General features: G+C 36.4%; 1 protein-coding gene across 9 annotated transcripts in view; it reads left to right on the forward strand.

Moving 5' to 3' along the window:
- Positions 1-17,299, forward strand: part of Rfx (regulatory transcription factor Rfx) — a 45,609-nt gene extending 28,310 nt beyond the window's left edge. For 8 of the 9 annotated variants that reach the window (XM_087359535.1, XM_087359527.1, XM_087359531.1 and 5 more), the window contains 9 exons: positions 3,539-3,720; positions 3,983-4,220; positions 4,688-4,837; positions 5,151-5,272; positions 5,942-6,063; positions 7,218-7,471; positions 8,173-8,375; positions 9,328-9,481; positions 10,464-17,299. In XM_087359535.1, coding sequence (XP_087215661.1) covers positions 3,539-3,720; positions 3,983-4,220; positions 4,688-4,837; positions 5,151-5,272; positions 5,942-6,063; positions 7,218-7,471; positions 8,173-8,375; positions 9,328-9,481; positions 10,464-10,649 — 1,611 coding nt within the window. In that variant the 3' untranslated portion in view covers positions 10,650-17,299. Of the gene's footprint in view, positions 1-3,538; positions 3,721-3,982; positions 4,221-4,687; positions 4,838-5,150; positions 5,273-5,941; positions 6,064-7,217; positions 7,472-8,172; positions 8,376-9,327; positions 9,482-10,414 lie in introns of all 9 variants that reach the window. The other variant, XM_087359532.1, reaches the window with a different exon arrangement.
- Positions 17,300-17,502: the final 203 nt, after the last annotated feature.

Genomic DNA, 17,502 nt, shown 5'->3' on the forward strand with positions numbered 1-17,502 from the left:
TCAGGACAAAGATGGAGGTCTGAATGGGCAACAAGTTGGAAAGATGTTACGCAGAAGGGAGGAAAGACTTTCAAAGCTACTTGCGGTCTCCATTATCAGGGAGATGAGATGGCGGATGCCTCTGAAACGTCTGTAAACTTCTACCTGACTAAATGGCACAACAACTCGGCAGACAGTCATCTTACCCACTGCCATGAGAACCTGAAATCTCGCAAAGAAAAATGTTTTTAATGGATAAAACTATTGTAGTTTTGAATGTGTGAAGTGATTAATATTATGCATTCATTGCGAGATGATGTTTTTGTAGAAATCGATGAAGATTTTCTGACCACTGTAGCCTGTAGTGACTGTAATTCATAATGAAACATAAATTGTGCAGTTATTCTCTTATGCTGATAGTTGCATTAATCTCCTGTCTACACCACATATTTCTTTGCATGTATGCTGTATATGGGCTCCTGTGAACATGGTATTAAACCATCAGGTTACATAAAATGTGAGGAATTTCTTGACTGGGGCTAAGTTTACTGTTACTATCTCAAGAAGGACTTTGCTCCGTGTTGTTTTGTATGCTGTAATTGTATCTGTCTGCTTTAATGTATTCTTTACAGCACAAACATTGTGTCATTTTTCCACATGATCTCTCCTGACTACGATGCATTTGTCCGACCTTTGTCTTCTCTGCAGTGAATAGTTCTGTGGACTGGTACAGCTTTTCTTATACTTCATTTTCTTCAGTGTTGTTATCAAGTTTTAGCCTTTGGTTGAACTAGAGAACCATGGGTAGACCGAGTATGGTGTGGGAAACGTCATGAGTCTTCTAGAACTGAGAAGGTCGTAATGATACTTGGTCCATTATGTCGTTGCTTTAGTATGTGTATCGTGTCATCATTTTTGGGACACCTTGTAGAATTAACATCAATGGTGTCAAGTTTTGTGACTGCCACCTGAACAAGTCGGCTGAAGCGGTAATATTCAGAATGTCCCATTTTCAAATTTCACGTCTTCCTCAGTTTCTTCAAGCAAATACTGACAACCTAACCTTGATGAGTCAGGAACATGCCCACTGCCATTCCTTCAAGTTCACTGAATGTGGCCATCTTCTCATGCTCTTTGTTGGTAAATATCCTATGCAGTTGATAGAGCACAGGAACCGGGATAGCTCAGTCAGTATAGTGACTAGCTACGGGCTGGACGACCGGGGTTCGATCCCCGACGGGGTCAGAGGATTTTTTCCTCTAGCCTCTGTGTCCAACTGACTCTGAGGCCCACCCAGCCTCCTATCCAATGGGTACCAGGGTCCTTTCCCAGGGGTAAAGTGCAACTAGGGCGTGGTGCTGACCACTAACCCCTATTTAGTGCAGAGGTCAAGAATGAATAGGAGCTATACAATCTCTCCCACCAAGCGAGGTACATGATGTGAGGCTGAACTGCTCTTTTAGTTGATAGAGCATAATTTATATATTTATTTGTTTGATTAATGATGCTGTCAGTAGCTCGGACTATAATGTCATTGATTGGATGATTAATGAATCGGAAAGGTTATGGAAGGAAGAAGTTGTGGCCTAATTTAAGGTACTATCCTGGCATTTGCCTGTAAGGACTGAGGAGAACCACGAAAAACCTCAGGATAGCTGTCTCTGGGCCAAGATCAATCTTGGAATTTCCAGACTTCAGAGTAGGAGTGATAACCGCTCAGTTGTGGTGTTAAGAGATGCAGCATAAAAACATGCTATCCGTCTATGACCATTGGACAGAGTTGAATTTACGGAACTCGGGAAGAGCAGACACCATCTGTTTGCAATTCTGATTTAACACCAGCAGATTATCAAATGTTTTACTCCTGAAAGAAGCTATTTCAAGGCCAAATGATCGTGGGTTACATGGATAAATTTCTGTAATGACAGCCTTCATTATTTTGCAATCATTCTGGTCGTGTCTTTCTTTCCATCTGTCCAGTCCAACTTGAGAACCACTGGACAGATTTGGATGAGATTTGATGTGTGCTATTCTGCATGACCTCAGAATCGTAATTTGAATATTCTACAAGCAGTGATAACAAAATTATGAATGAGGAAAATCATGGGGTAGACACTGAGGTTCTGTGATCTGGTGACCAAAGTGAGAACTGTCAAATAAGGCAGATTTAATGCCTCTACACATTGCAAGGAACGTATGAGGATATTATGTATTCTGGTTTGGAACACACTTTTTAAGCTTGTTAATGCTAACCTGAAAGTCTGATCTCAGTCCCAAAGTAATAGCAGAAGCTTGAAAACCAATAATTTTGTTGGTTTCCTATCGGTGAATATTTTGTTCCTTTCTCCGTGAAAATAAGACAGTTCAGAACTGTTCTGAAAGAATGTTCTTACTCCGCATACCCCCTTGCATCACCCGACATACTTGTTTCTCAGGTTGATATCCTTCAGTCGTTACACCCATTGAAGCATTTCTGGTACCCTTCTTTCAGGGTTGCACGTTGGATGATCTTTAACACATTCTGAAGATGTGTGGGGAAGCAGTCAATAGTTCCTGTATGCCATATGAAGTCTACCAATGCATTGCGCTGATGCTACAGCCACAAAATTAACTTAAATCTTTTGGGAATTTTACGTTACGCTTTATACCTCAGATGTTTCAGATTGTCCACATAAAATATTTTCTGTTTGTCACTACATTTTTTATCATGAACATGAATGATTGTTTCATCAGTGTGAAATGATGTGTGGGCAGGGGTTTGATAATGTTTGATGGAAAACTGGCCTTCTTAAATTGAACGCACCACTCAAATGTTATCATTCAGCTGAGAGCATCTGACTAAATGCAGATTTAAAAATTTTGTTGCTTTTCTTGGCCACCTTACCATGTTTCTCATTTATCTTGATGTATGCACATTCCGTATTGTCAGCCAGTTCACAGTGTTATGCAGATATATGTGAGAACTGTCTCTTTATCATGCTTTTTCCTTTGTTTGAATTTTTTTAAAACTGCTATGAAATGTAAAACTTTTATGAATTACCATCTAGAACAGTTCTAACCTCAAATTTTATACACTTATATTTGAAATTGCCTATATTTAGAGACTTGCATTCAAGGCATGTGGTATAATGGCAATGATAAAAATTAACAGCTAGAAGACATCAATGAGACATTAGTCATGGTTTGATAAATTTGAAACTTTGGGTCTTTGGTATATTTGAATTAAAAGGTGATACGATATTCACAGAATTCCTATATTGTCATTTGAATATATTCACATATCTGAGTGCATGCATTTGTAGACCAAATTTTGTATAATATGAAATTGGTAAAAGTACCATGAATATTGTTCCTTATGGGTCTTTACCTACTGTATGTTACCTGCTTTCCTTAACTTTCAAATATTGTATTATATTATGGGCTAATAATACCAATAATTTGTTGTCTTTGTTTTGTATATTTATTTTTATATGTGTCTCATTTCTACAGATTATTCTCTTGCTAGTAATCAATCATAATGAGGCACTTGTGTTATATTATCCTTACTGTATGAATGCAGGTTCAATGGCTGGTGCAAAACTATGAAGTGGCTGAGGGCGTGAGCCTCCCTCGTTCTACATTGTACAACCATTACCTCCGTCACTGCAGCGAAAACAAATTAGATCCTGTTAATGCGGCATCGTTTGGGAAGCTCATCCGTTCTGTTTTTCTTGGCTTGAGAACCAGAAGGCTTGGAACAAGGCAAGTATTATCATGTATATTTTGTTTCATATTAATTTGATGTAACCTCTACTTTACATGTCACGCATATTGAATGTAATTGATTCAGGGTCAGAAATGTTTTACAATAAGAACTAAGCTCTGCCGAATTAGAAGAATTGTCTACATGTATACTAGAATTTTATACACGTTTTACTAAGGCACATCATTTTAATATCTGGACATGTAGCTGAATAGGGAAATAGTAGAATGTAGTATAAATATCTAACCGTTATTATTGCAGGGGTAATTCGAGATATCACTATTATGGGATTCGTGTAATACCTGGATCAGCATTAAACCAGCTGTCGGAGGACGGAACGTCATCAGGTGGTCGCCAGCAACCGTCATCACAGAAACGCTATAAATTGCTGTCAGGCACAGGTGGTAATGGGAATGGTGGTGCTCAGAAAATAGAAAGCCAGTATGAGCAAAATACCAATCACTCGGCCAGCTCGAATCACTCAAGTTCATCACCACAGGTACAGCTCAGGGCGATTCAAGTTTTGGAGACGTGACAGAAAACTGTAACTACATACCATTTTTATCTGGGTACAGTAAATGTCTTCGGAACTTGAACTGTGTGTATCACGAGCTTTGACGCACGGTGCTGAACCTCGTATCTGGTGTCTGGACTGCTTCTTGAGCCAGTTTACTCAAACGGCTTGCATTCCCGTGTCTTTAGATGAGTTGTAGCAGCGTACAAACTATCCAAAGAATTTCAGACTGCTTACTGTGCATTTATAATTTAAATTAATGGTACATACAGTTCTTAATTTTTAATTACAAACTAATCAAACTAAATGTTCTGCATTGAGAAGCCTTTAAAGTGATATATTGTCCAATATAGATTGACAATTACTTCAGATTATACATGAGTTTGATACGTGATATGTATTAATGTCATCTTGCTCTGTGTGTGTGCATTCATAATTTCTGATTCTTACAGCATCCTCATCACCATCAGTTCCTAGGTGATGGTTCAGGAGCAATACCTGACTTTCCAGAAATAGAATTTCCGCCAGGACTTGTCCTACCCGAGGACTGCACATTGGAAGATGTGGACACATTACGTAGTATCTACAGAGAACATTGTGAGGTAATTTTCTGTTAGCGTTTTAACGACTGCTGCCCAGTATATCAGTGCGGAATTTATCTTCTGCTCCTATGGGCCTGTTTATTCAGTAAAATTTCATCCCATCCTCACAAAGCCTAATAACTAGATAAGATTTTTTCGTGCCTTTATCTGACTTGCGTAAGATTTCCTCTTTCCATCTCATCACCACTAAGCTCTGTCAGAGGTTAACCACGTACTTTTTTCCTGACAGAAAATTGTGCTGGTTCTCGTCATATAACAGCAGCCCAGAAGACAGAAATCTTCATGTATTTATGTTTTTTTCTGCGTTATACAGGCATTCCTGGATGCAGTACTGAACCTGGAATTCCAAACAGTTGAGAGTTTGTGGAAAGAATTTTGGCGAAGTCAGGATAACAACAATGGAGACGAATGTGAAGAAGAGAAGTATTTGTCCAAGTATGTTTTAAGGTTTTAACAGGTTTAATATTTGAATCAGTTTGCCCCACAGACTAATATAATGGGGGTCTCTTGTATTTGTTTCCTTAGATGTGACCTTTTTTTGTGTAAAATATACTCTCTCTTAGTGAAAATTTCCTCTCAGTGCACGCCCAGTATTGGCGAAGGGGTTATATTTTTTTGTTGGTAATATGTACATAGTGTACGTCATGATTTGTGTGTGTACACCTTTAGAGTAAATGCATGAGAGTTAATTATATGCATTTTTGTTACAAGTAAAAATTTCTGTCTGGTTCTTCCATGAATAAAACTTCAGCCTACTAATATGTTTAAATTTTATTCATTAGAGTTCTGCACATCGTTACAGAATATCTTTTACGCGTTTTAGTCTTTGGCTGTTTGAAAATTTTAGATGTTTCTACCAAGTGCCAAATTTTGAAAATATGTGATTTATTGCATGTCAGTTTGTAGTTTTCAGGTGTCATGAAACATATATCAGTTAAAGAAAAAAATGAAACTGATCGTTTCTTTTAACAAAGATATGTTATATGTTGAGAGCTTATGTTATAGCGTCTAAATCGAATAGAAATGACAGTGATGTGGCCGACATGTTTTCACGAACAGCTCGCTCTGTCTCCGTACTTATATTATAAAATATCATTGTTTCAGAACAAAGCTGTATCTTTTATCCAAGTGTGGGCCGGTCCAACAGTTTGTCCGACGCGTTGATTACCTTTTTTATCAGAATCTAGTCGAAGTTCTCATTCCAGATGTCCTTAGGCCAATTCCAAGTGAGTAAAATATTGTCTTTATAATATTCAGTCTTTGCCTCATTTATCTACATGACTTATGCCTGGTGCAAGTAGACCATTTTCCTCCCAAATATTAAAGTTTTATTTCTACTTCTAATATATCTTACTGCATTTCAATGGGTACGACATTTTTAATATGATTTATTTGGTTAGATCAGGCAGTATCATGACTAGGATATAGACTGAAATATTCGTGTTTGAAAGTAGAGGAAGAGATTTGTCTCTTTGCCACTGTGACCTATCCAGTGTGTCCTGGGGGCTCCTTCCCACAAAGCAAAGCTAGTACACTTGTTGAGAATGGATTTAACTTCCATTCCCCCATACATCTTCATGGAATGAGCTTAATTAAGTACAGGACCAACTTTAACTGCTCCCTGTTTTTGGTGCAGTGAAAAGAATGGAGTGATTTCTGTTTATTTAATGCATTTAACATGTTAAGTCAACGAGAGATGGATAATATCTGCAAGCAAGTTTCAGTGATATAACGTAAGAAACAGGATTAGTTCCAGACAGCTTGAAAAGGAGTGGTTTGAAAACTATTGCGCATTATCAATATGAAAGATATTATCTGAAGAGTCCCGATAAGACAGGATGGACTTCAAATTATCGGAAAAGTGTCAGTTGACATTGTGGCCTGTTATCGTCACTGAATATACCTGTATGAAATTGCCTGTTCAGGATACACATATTCCTTTTGTGAAATTATGTTGGTGTGTTGGTCACTGTACGTGTGCAAGTCTGTGTGATATGCTGTTTTTACAGTTCTCGTTAATTTTTGAAAGTAAGGTCCCAGTGGGGGTGGGGATAGTGGCTTGCTTCACCTTTACGAAGATGGCTGTCTCCTGGGTTCTGTCACTGTGTAGTCTAGTACATGTTTACTGATGTTTTGGAGGTACTTATCACCCTGATGATGGAGACAGCAAACACCTCTGAAATGTCAGTAAACTTCCAACAAATTGCTTGGTGCTACAACCCAGAAGACACCCAGCTTCATCCTTGCCACTGTGAGAACTTGAATCTCTCACAATGATATTTAAGACTTTATGTATCAGTCAGTTTATTACAAGCTGTGTTTCCTTTGCCAGTAGGATGGTTATTCAAATGGTGTTACAGGACTTTCTTGTTTTCTTCAGGTTCATTAACGCAAGTAATTCGCAACTTTGCAAAAGGCCTGGAATCGTGGCTGACAGCAGCCATGACAGGCTGCCCCGAGGAAATGGTGAACATCAAAGTGTCTGCCGTTAGTGCCTTGGCACAGACTTTACGGCGCTACACCTCACTAAACCATCTCGCTCAAGCCGCGCGTGCTGTCCTTCAGAACTCTGCACAGATAAATCAGATGCTGGTTGACCTTAATCGAGTTGATTTTCATAATGTACAAGAACAGGTAAGCAAAAGTACCATTTAAGTGAATTACTATAGAGATATGTATGGTCAGTGAACGTAAGGTGGTATTTTTTTGTTTGCGACTGCATAAGAATTTTGTCAGTAGTGCTGAACATTTGGTATTGTAATTTGTTTCAAAACATGATTTACCCAGAGGTTAATGCTAGTTGGCTGTGTTTTTAACCCCTTTAAAAACATTTATTTTTCAGTGCATCATCACTGTTAGACTGGGTTTTTCCAACAGTTTACAAACAAAAAGAAACCTCCCAGTTTGAAGTGTAAAATAAATATTTATTTTGTCAAAATATTATTGGGGAAATGTGCAAAATAATGGTTGTTCTCTAAATTTCTTTGACGGTGGTATCATTACTGTAATTTTGTTATGAAATTTATCTGTTGAATTTGTTTGAGCCTTAAAAAATCGTAAAGGCTTGAACAATACTACTTTCAAAGTGTGGATTTTCCTTTCTTTTTCTGGTAAAATATGTAAATCTTTTTGTGTAATTACAGTAGTTTTTATTTTGAAATTTCTATGCTTTTAATTTTCATTGTACAAGAGTATTTACTTCATCTTTATTTTATACTATTAGTAATTGCTTGTATTGTTTTTGGCAAATGATAAGCTTGATTTTCAGTTCACATGTCTTTTTCCTTTATTTTTATAAGTATTCGAGTTGAATTATTATTGGATCACTGTTTTAGGCATCGTGGGTTTGTCAGTGTGATGATGGAATGGTGCAGCAACTGGAAGCTGACTTCAAGGTGACATTACAACAGCAAAGTTCTTTGGAAGAGTGGGCGGCGTGGCTGAAGGGTGTTGTTACGCAGGTGCTGAAACCTTATGAAGGGAAACCAAACTTTGCCAAGGCCGCAAGACAGTTTTTACTCAAATGGTCATTTTATAGGTAAGCATAGTAGCACGGTAGGAGTCAAGGTAACTTCGGACTGGACGACCAGGGTTCCATCTTTTGCAGGGGTTGAAATGTGTTTCAAAATAAGTAACAGTGGAACCCTTTATTTACACCTTTATGGGATTGGTGAAAATTATATAAATTTCTGGAAATGCTGACCAAAGTGCTAAGAAGTGTGTGAACATTTTTATAATATATAATTCCCAGAAATAAAAATTCAGAGTATCACGATACGAGTTACAGTCATGTGTCGAGCACTGTCAATGCTTTGCACAGAATGAGTGTATTTGTTCAGAAAATAATCTGTTATTCTCCCCCCATGAATGCATACCAATTTGTTTTTTTTCAGGGATATAATGGTTTTTGATTATTTTATTAACAGTTTTTATTTGTAATCCAAATTGTTTCTCCAAGAAAATATGAGTCCTCACATGTTCATCAGTATTCCATAATATGTTCAGTTTTTGTTCTAAGAAAACTTTTTTTTCCCCCTTCCTTTTATGTTGTCGTCATAGCTGAAGGCTAATATTTTACTGAATGAAAGTGCTTGAAGACATTAAATTCCCACAGTATGCTGTAGATGGGACAGATCTGTGCGTTTCGCCTATGTCACTAGCTTGTGGGTAAAACTATAATACTGTATAAACAAAAGACATTACCAATGTAGAAAATGAAGTGGTGAACTGCCAAGTACTAATAATCCGTGGCCCTCTGAGAGCCAAAGCCGACTAGCTGGCGAACGATCATCCAACCAGATATAGGGTGACGTGTGGTCGAACTGCCAAGTACTGCTGCTAGGAAATAATGCTTGTAATATGGACAGTATATATTTTTACAGTGAAGTAAGAAAGTTTTATGCTTTTTAGCCCCTGGAATTGTAAAATTAGTTCCTTTTAATAACGAGACTGGTAAAATGGAATGCTACAACATTCTTTGTCCCTGGCAGCTCAATGGTCATCAGAGACCTAACCCTCCGAAGCGCGGCAAGCTTTGGCTCCTTTCATCTGATCCGTCTGTTGTATGATGAATACATGTTCTTCCTTATCGAGCACCAGGTGGCGTTGGAGACAGGGGAGACTCCGATTGCAGTCATGGGAGAGGTAAGTACATATATTGTTACATATTTTATGTTTTATTGGAAGAAACACTAAGTATAGTGTTTACACTAAAATTTACATTCATAGGAAAGTAAGATGCCTATTAAGATGACTGCCAGTGCATGTCAAGATTCTCTGCAGGAGGGCGGGCTCAATGCAAGGTTGGCATTACATACAAGGGCGTTGTTTTTAGGTTTGACTGTACTTATCCAGACTGGACTAGACAGAGTAGCTAGAATCTTGTGACGTGCCCAGCAGTTAAAGATGCTTTTAGGATTTCCTAATTCCTCTAATGAATTGGTTCTTGACTTTCAGGTGAAAAACCTTAATCAGTATCTATGTATGCGTGTGTCTTTTTGATATTTCAGTCTGTATATTTTTTTTTCTTTCTAATTTTGCTGAAAAAATACAGTACATAGATGCTGAAAGTTCATGGTTGTACAGGAGCTGACAGTAGGCATTATAAAAAGTTGAAGTTCTATCCTTGAACAACGGTAAAAAAGAAACCTACATAGAGTAAGTATTTTTCCAAGTGTTATGATGCATAGGAAAATAAGTTTTATAGATAAATATTACTAGTCATGTAACAACATTAGAATTAGTTAAACTTTAAAATTTCTTTGATGTCTGCCTTGTGGGTTGTAGTGCCATGTAGTCTGGTAGTTTACCAGTGTTTCAGAAGTCCTTGCTGCCTCCATCATCAGAGTGACGATGAAGGAGGCAGCTAGTGTACGTAAAATGTTGGTAAACTTCTGTCAGACTGCACAGCGCTACAACCCAGAAGGCAGACAACTTTATACTCACTGCCGTGAGAATCTCGAGTCCTAATTTCTGTCTCGTGAAATCCGAAGTAACCGAATTTCCTTAGTCTTTTGATCCCTCATATAATTTATTGTTTTAGTAAATTTAAGGGTTAAATTAACATTTACCTTGCAGACCTCCCAGGTTGACTGCATTAACACGCACGTGGTTTTTATTGATGCAGAAATACAATAACAATCCGTCCAGTGTAAGTGGCTACCTCCAGCCAGGGCCGTGTAATGGGGGCATGACTCTTACTATGGGAGTTCCTGTCTCTATTGGAGGGAAGATGTCTCCCACAACCCTGCTTGTTGGAAATAGTGAAGTGAACCACCATCCAGTAGCCACAAAGCGCCTCAAGATCAGCTAACAACTACATCAATTCTAGTCATGGGGAGATGAATATTTACCTCAGATTTCATCTTGCCACCTTATGCCATATTTATCAGAGGCTTAGAGCAACAGCTTGTGAAATATAATTCATTATAGCAGAATGCTCCAATAAGTAGGGGACCATCCATGCATTTGGCATCTGTTCAGATTACAACGTAACTTTTTAAGCGTACCAGAAAATAAATTTGAGGTGTAAATGCTAGCTTGGCGACGAAACTTGAAAAGTATGTATATTTGTCAAGCTGAATGCTGCAATTAAATTTAAATATCTGCAAGAGACAAAGAACAGGAAATATTTTACATAAAATGAAGATAACTGAAACATGTTGTTTATGTTTTTAGTTGGGACTAGACAGGGCATTTAGAAAGCTATTTTATTATAAGGTGTAGTTCAGTTCTTTTGGTTTCATGGTGCTGTAGAAAGATTTACTAATATTGTATTGTGTACCTCACCAAGTATTTGGAGGTTATGTTATGTGTGTATGTAAGTATACACTCCCTCCGCTTTTGCTGATTTTGGAAGGATAAAAAAAAAGTTGCAATTTTTCATTCGACGAATAGTATTTATCCTTCCGACAGCTCTTTGTAAGTACTTAATACGTGGTTTATGAAAGGTGACATGTTGCACATTTTACATCATTGTTGTGCCTCAAAGTTTCAAATTTGTCTCATGTTCTAATAATGCAATGGGTGCCAATATTCAATATGTATTAGCGTACATATAACATAATTTAATGCACTTCTGAGTTTAGATGTTGGGTGAACAAGTTTTTAATACTTCAGGTTTGTTGAACTTATTTCTGTTTCATGTTATGTAACAGAAGTATTCATTAACTTTTTTATTCTACGCAAGGATGGTTTCAAGTTGACTTTTAGAAAATATTTTCTGCGTGCGCAGAATATGCCGGTCTAGCGTATCGTTACTTTAAGAACAATTTCGTATAAGTCATGCAATCATATGGCACCGCTTAAAATGAAACTGAATTTAATGTGTGATGTGATTCATAATAATGCTCTCTGTTTTGTAATCAGCATCACAGTTACGTGTTTTCGTGTCGTGTGAAACTACATCAGAACAGCACCATGTTGCCAAACAACTATACAATATAATACATAAGAGAGTTACTATTTGTGTTCTCAGCACAAAATCCACAGAATGTTGACGAGCTTATTCAAAAAAAAAAAAATGAAGAGTTAGGCACATTCACACCAAAATCCTGATCAAGCAAGAATTTATAACATTGACTAAAAAACATTCTTCCTGCTGCATTTTTGCTCAATATTCCATCCATCCATAAAGTAAATTATTCTTTTTAATTGTTAATTGTAATGGAGAAGGAATGAGGAGGGTCTGAATATGTAGGATTCTGATACATTCCTTAAAATACAATATGAGTACAATATTAGTTTTGTTAATTATATTAATGACTCATGTTTGTTAAATAACAAAGCATGGTGACACTCTTGAATTTTGCAACGTAGTCAAGAGTTGTAAAGTTAGAATTGTAGTTTCACTGTAATGAATCTTCTGCATATTCAGAACCATGTGGAGGCTTCACGTAACTAATGAAACCATGTTCACAAATGGAACATTATCATTCATTATGATTGTCTTTCTGTTTCGTGGCTTTGGTAAATTTACGTTATGAGAAATATTGTATAGCATGTGTGTAAATTACATAAATATCGTTTTGTTGGAAATTACAAATATTACATGTTCTTACTGAAAAAATTCAGTGTGGTCATCATGCCAGTGTCCTGTATGAATGTTCTATGATCATTTATTATGCTTAGACAGTGTGTTCCCAACGTGTCAAGGTCATGGTCATTATATATTATCAGCAACTTATATTCCTATAACAATTATTGTTTCGGGCCTAAGAATTTCATAAACGTCCTACCTCTCTGGTTTCTTGTGTGTCAGGTTAAACTGCGCTGAATTCCTGTTTATGTGATATAAAATTTAATTCTTGTAAATGGCCCTCGGATATTTTTGGTGAATTTGCCCACAGTTGAAGATGTGTAGCAAATTAAAGGTTATGTTTACCACATACTAATGAGTGACGATAGTGAACACTGAACATCTTACAGTCTTCTTTGATGTTTGTTTTTGTGCTGGAAGATTTATTCTGTATCTAAAATATTAATTTTAATATCTAAGAATTTCAGATTAAAACAGAGGAAATAAAAATGTACTATGACTTTGTGGAGGACCTGGTGGTCTGGTAATAAGACACTGAGTTTGATCCCCAGTTAGATTTTTCTTGTGCAGTGTTTTCTGCTCACAGATGGAATGAAGCCTTCATATATGCCAAAAATAAAACATTAGGAAAGGGAAGTATGTGAGATTTGTACCATAGTTTTAGATCCTGCATTAACCGTAGTTCAACTCTGGCAAACCATCATGTATATAATCACCTTACCACTGACAGTAATCCACTTTCTTGGGCCCCCATCTCAGAAATGGATTTGACTTGTGGAGGGTCGGCAGAGATCATGGAAGGTCATTATAGAGCATTGGGGGGGGGGGGATGTTTGCGTTCAAAACCAAAGTCACCATGATTTTGATCTTGTCACAAGGTTGTTTGTTTGTTTGTTATTATAGGATTTGAAAGTTTTAATGTAGACTTATTCCTACCATTTTTCATTCTTTAATGTGGAGTTCATTGATTTTCTTATACTGCCTGTATTTTAATTCTTTTAACTGTGATTTAACCAGATATGGGAAATATAGAATATAATTAAGTTTGCTTGTACTCTAATCCAAGAAGAAAATTAGGAATTGTCTTACATTTAATATTCTAAAAGAATTATTAATACTGAAATTGAATGCCATAATAAATGTTTTATTTGCAAGGCATGAATATAGTTTCTACATTTATCCTTTGTGTAATTTAGTAAATTCATATGTCTTAAAATTTAAGTATTTCCAAAATATCATAATGAATGTACACTGTATAGTCATTAAGAAGATTAATTATTGGGAAGTTTCTCCATAAAAAGGGGTATTTATGTTGGTACATTAGTTATATTGATAATAACTTTTTTCTAATTTTGTCTATCACCCTATATTCCACAATTAGATATCCAAATCTGACATGGCTGGCCATAATATAAATTATTGCACTTCACACTTTATAAACACCAATATTCTATCCACAGTTTTATTTTTACTTTTCAGGACTGTAAGAAAGTATTATAATAGGCCAGATGCACATTTAACCTTAATTAAATCCTTTTATGTCACGCAGAAAGTTCATATGGTCTGCTTATCATTACAACTTTGTATTAGCTAAATTTACGTAAACAAAACGCACCGAGCTGAAAATTTGTGTAAATTTTCTTTGCCGTGTATTACATAGTTTTTTGCATATTATATCATAGGCAGAATTGATCATGTTTAACGTAGACAGGTATCACGCATGACACATCAGAAAACAGTGTCTGAAGCAAAGAATAGTGTATAAATGTTTTATAAAATGTCCTCGTCTGGTTGCTAAAATGTGTTTTGAATTTCAGTTGTTCATTATCAGTATAGGTAATATATTTTAACTTCCGCCATTTATATGTTGAAATGAAGTATGTGTTATTGGTGTAATAGCTTCTAAAAGGTTTGCAAAGCAGACATATTGAATATCGAGTCACATCTCTTCTGTGGGCTTGTGCCGTTGTATACATTTGCTGATGCACATACTTGTAGTACCTTAAATATACCTACTTAAGGTTAATGTAGTGTTAAATGAAATAATTCAAAGTACAAGTGTTAAGAGACCCAGAAGCTTTTCAGTATAATCTGTTGTCAAAAAATAATGTCACGGAGAAGTAAAAGAATGAACTGCTTGTTCTTTGGCGTAGCTCAGTCAGTATAGTGACTGGCTACGGACTGGACGACCGGGGTTCGATCCCCGACAGGGGGCAGAGGAGTTTTCCTCTAGCCTCTGCGTCCAGATCGGCTCTGGGGCCCACCCAGCCTCCTATCCAATGGGTACCGGGGTCCTTTCCCGGGGGTAAAGCGCAGCTGGGGCGTGATGCTGACCACTCACCCCCATCTAGTGCTGAGGTCAAGAATGTGTAGGAGCTATACCTCCTCCCCCCCCCAAGCGCTTACATGGTGCATAGTGGGATGGCTTTACTTTACTTTACTGCTTGTTCGTTAGCCCAGACTTTTTTTAAAATTTTAGTCGTGATTCATCCCTTCAAAATATTAACGCAACATCACGAATTCTCAGTAAAATATATGCTTAGTTACCTCTTCCTCAGTTACATATAACCAGATGTAGAATGCTTCTGATCAGTGTTTTGATTTGGCCTTGGTGATCATGACTTGGGACAAATTAATTGAGAAATAATGAGTGTAATGCTGTAAAGAGCTTTGGCACTTATTCTGACGTATAAGCAAGTATTTTGAAGAAATCAGGTTGTGCCTAGTAACTTGAGTTTTCAAATGAAGCTATTCTTCTTTGTGTGAACCAAGGTTTTAGAAATAATAGTTGGTATGACAGATAACAAATTTTTAAGGAAAACAATATTATACACAAGACTTTTTTTTTTTGCATTTGAAGTGTGCTATATATTTACAATGCAGATATTGCCTATCTATATATTTATCAACATCATTGTGTGTTCTCTGATTAATTTATTCAGAGTGATTTACTTGTGAGTTGTGATAAAGTTGCTTACAGAAAACTGATAAAATCTGTGGAAAGAATTTCTCACGGTATGTTGGCAAACATAAATTAAGCCAGTGTTTCAATGTACTGTCTGTTAAGTGCGGGCACAAGTTGAATGTTTTGTTGTTTAAAGTCATGTTTCTAGGTTTTTTGAAATGCCTTAATTGAAGATCGCAGAGAACAGCCGCTGCTTTTTGTGTTTAAGGGATCGGAAGTAATCGTGGTGGAAAGCACCATTATTTTAAATAACGTGGTCTGCTATACATCAGTCTGATGTTGATGTGTGTCTGGATGGTTATATATTTGGCCAAACATTTTAATGCATTTTGTTATTAAGATGGAAGAAGCAAAGATGATGCCACATTCTGTACCTCTGATTCTTGTATCGTCTCAAAAACTTGTAGTAATAATTGCATGTTCTTCATTTGTTGTATCAAGTTTTTAAATCTGTCGCTTTTACTTCTCCCTGCCGCCCCCCCCCCCCCGGACCCAAATTCATTAGTTTATAAACATTTGTTTCTGCCAATTAGAACAAGTACATAATGTACAGATGGATACATATAAAGCTTCATAATTATATTATAATTTATGATTAAACGTTTCATTCTTGTGTTATCGATCGTGTATTTATTTAATTTGTGATAAATTTGCTACTGTTATTTATTTGATGTAAAAACTTGGAATAAATGTTAAAGATGTTCAGATAGTAATGTGAAATATAGTTTTGTCCAGTTAGTCATAATGATGTGTTCCTTTTTAAATTGTGTTGGTTATTTTTTTAATGTTTCTTCCTATATGATGGTAGGAAGAGAATAAACGATCCTAGTCATAGTTTAAATTAATTTCTGTAGGGTTGTACATACAGCGAGCTGTATATGTCTACGCAAGTATGTGTGAGTGCGTATGCATGTGTGTGTGTCTATAGATATATATATATATATATATATACACACACACACAAACACATACATACGCGTGCACACATGTTTGTGATCTAAAATATTTTTTGTTGTGGGTGTGAAGAGTGTGTTACAATTCATATGTTCTGTTTAAGAAAACAAAGTTCCGAATAATAAATATTTGGACCATTACCAGTAAAAAGTAGTAATACTTTGCTTCTTCCAGAGACTTTGCGTTGTTGGTTTATGTAGACTTTTTTTTGTTTTATTCCCCAGTTTCATGTCCGCTGTGTTGATTGTGTGTGCCTCACCGTTGTCACATATCAATATTTGGAAGACGGCGTATCACTGAGGACTGGAACAGCCGCTATATTTGGCACAGCTTGTTTGCTTACACAAACTGCCTTGAAAGAAAATGAAAAATGATTTCCTCTCCTGTAGTGATGTACTGTGTGTTTGAAATTAGATAGACCTGTTTTTGTACACTTGTTTGGTACAGTGGAATGTAAGCAAATGTCCACAAAAAAAAGCAAAGTCAGGTCTTTCATTATTTCTTACGAACCATGCCCTTCCCAGGTCCACAGGTCCTATTGTAAAATGAAATGAAGCTCAATAGAACCTCAGCGCTATGTTAATCCTAATGTTTGAAGCATGGCGTTCAGATCTGTATCGTATTACATTACACAGTAAAATCTGTCATAAGGAATGTGTATTGAATGAACATGAGATTTATCAGAGAAATTAGAAACTGTGTAACATGAACAAGAAAAATAACGCAGTAGAAAACAGACCGCAGAAATACGCGCATCCCTCGATTTATGAATGTCATTTGTTCTGTGTAAGTTGCTTTCGGTAAAAATTTCTAAATGACAAAAGAAATTTCAATGTGACAAATTATTTCTGGTTCCCATTTGCAGAAAAATCATCCAATACTTCTCCCACGTATGTTGGAATTCTATATAGTCATAAAAATAAGAACAGTGCTACTTTTTTGAGATGGTTAATACCTATGTAATGACATTAAGCACTATATCATAATTATAGAGAATAATCAGTTATCTTTATTAAAACTTTAATTATTGTATGTATAATAATCAAAGAATTGATGAGAATCGACCCTTGGACAAAGGTTGGTTTGCAGTAGTGAAAATTCATAGATTGAGACGGTATATTTCAGGTTCTCATGTTGGCAAGTATGAACTTGACAGTTCTCTGGGATATTGTGCTGTGTGTTGTCAGAAGTTGATAATAGAGGCTGTGC

Source organism: Zootermopsis nevadensis, unplaced genomic scaffold (genome assembly GCF_977971745.1).
Source record: "Zootermopsis nevadensis isolate Lab colony 2312 unplaced genomic scaffold, Znev_1.0 Znev_ptg000031l, whole genome shotgun sequence".
Lineage (NCBI taxonomy): Eukaryota > Metazoa > Arthropoda > Insecta > Blattodea > Termopsidae > Zootermopsis > Zootermopsis nevadensis.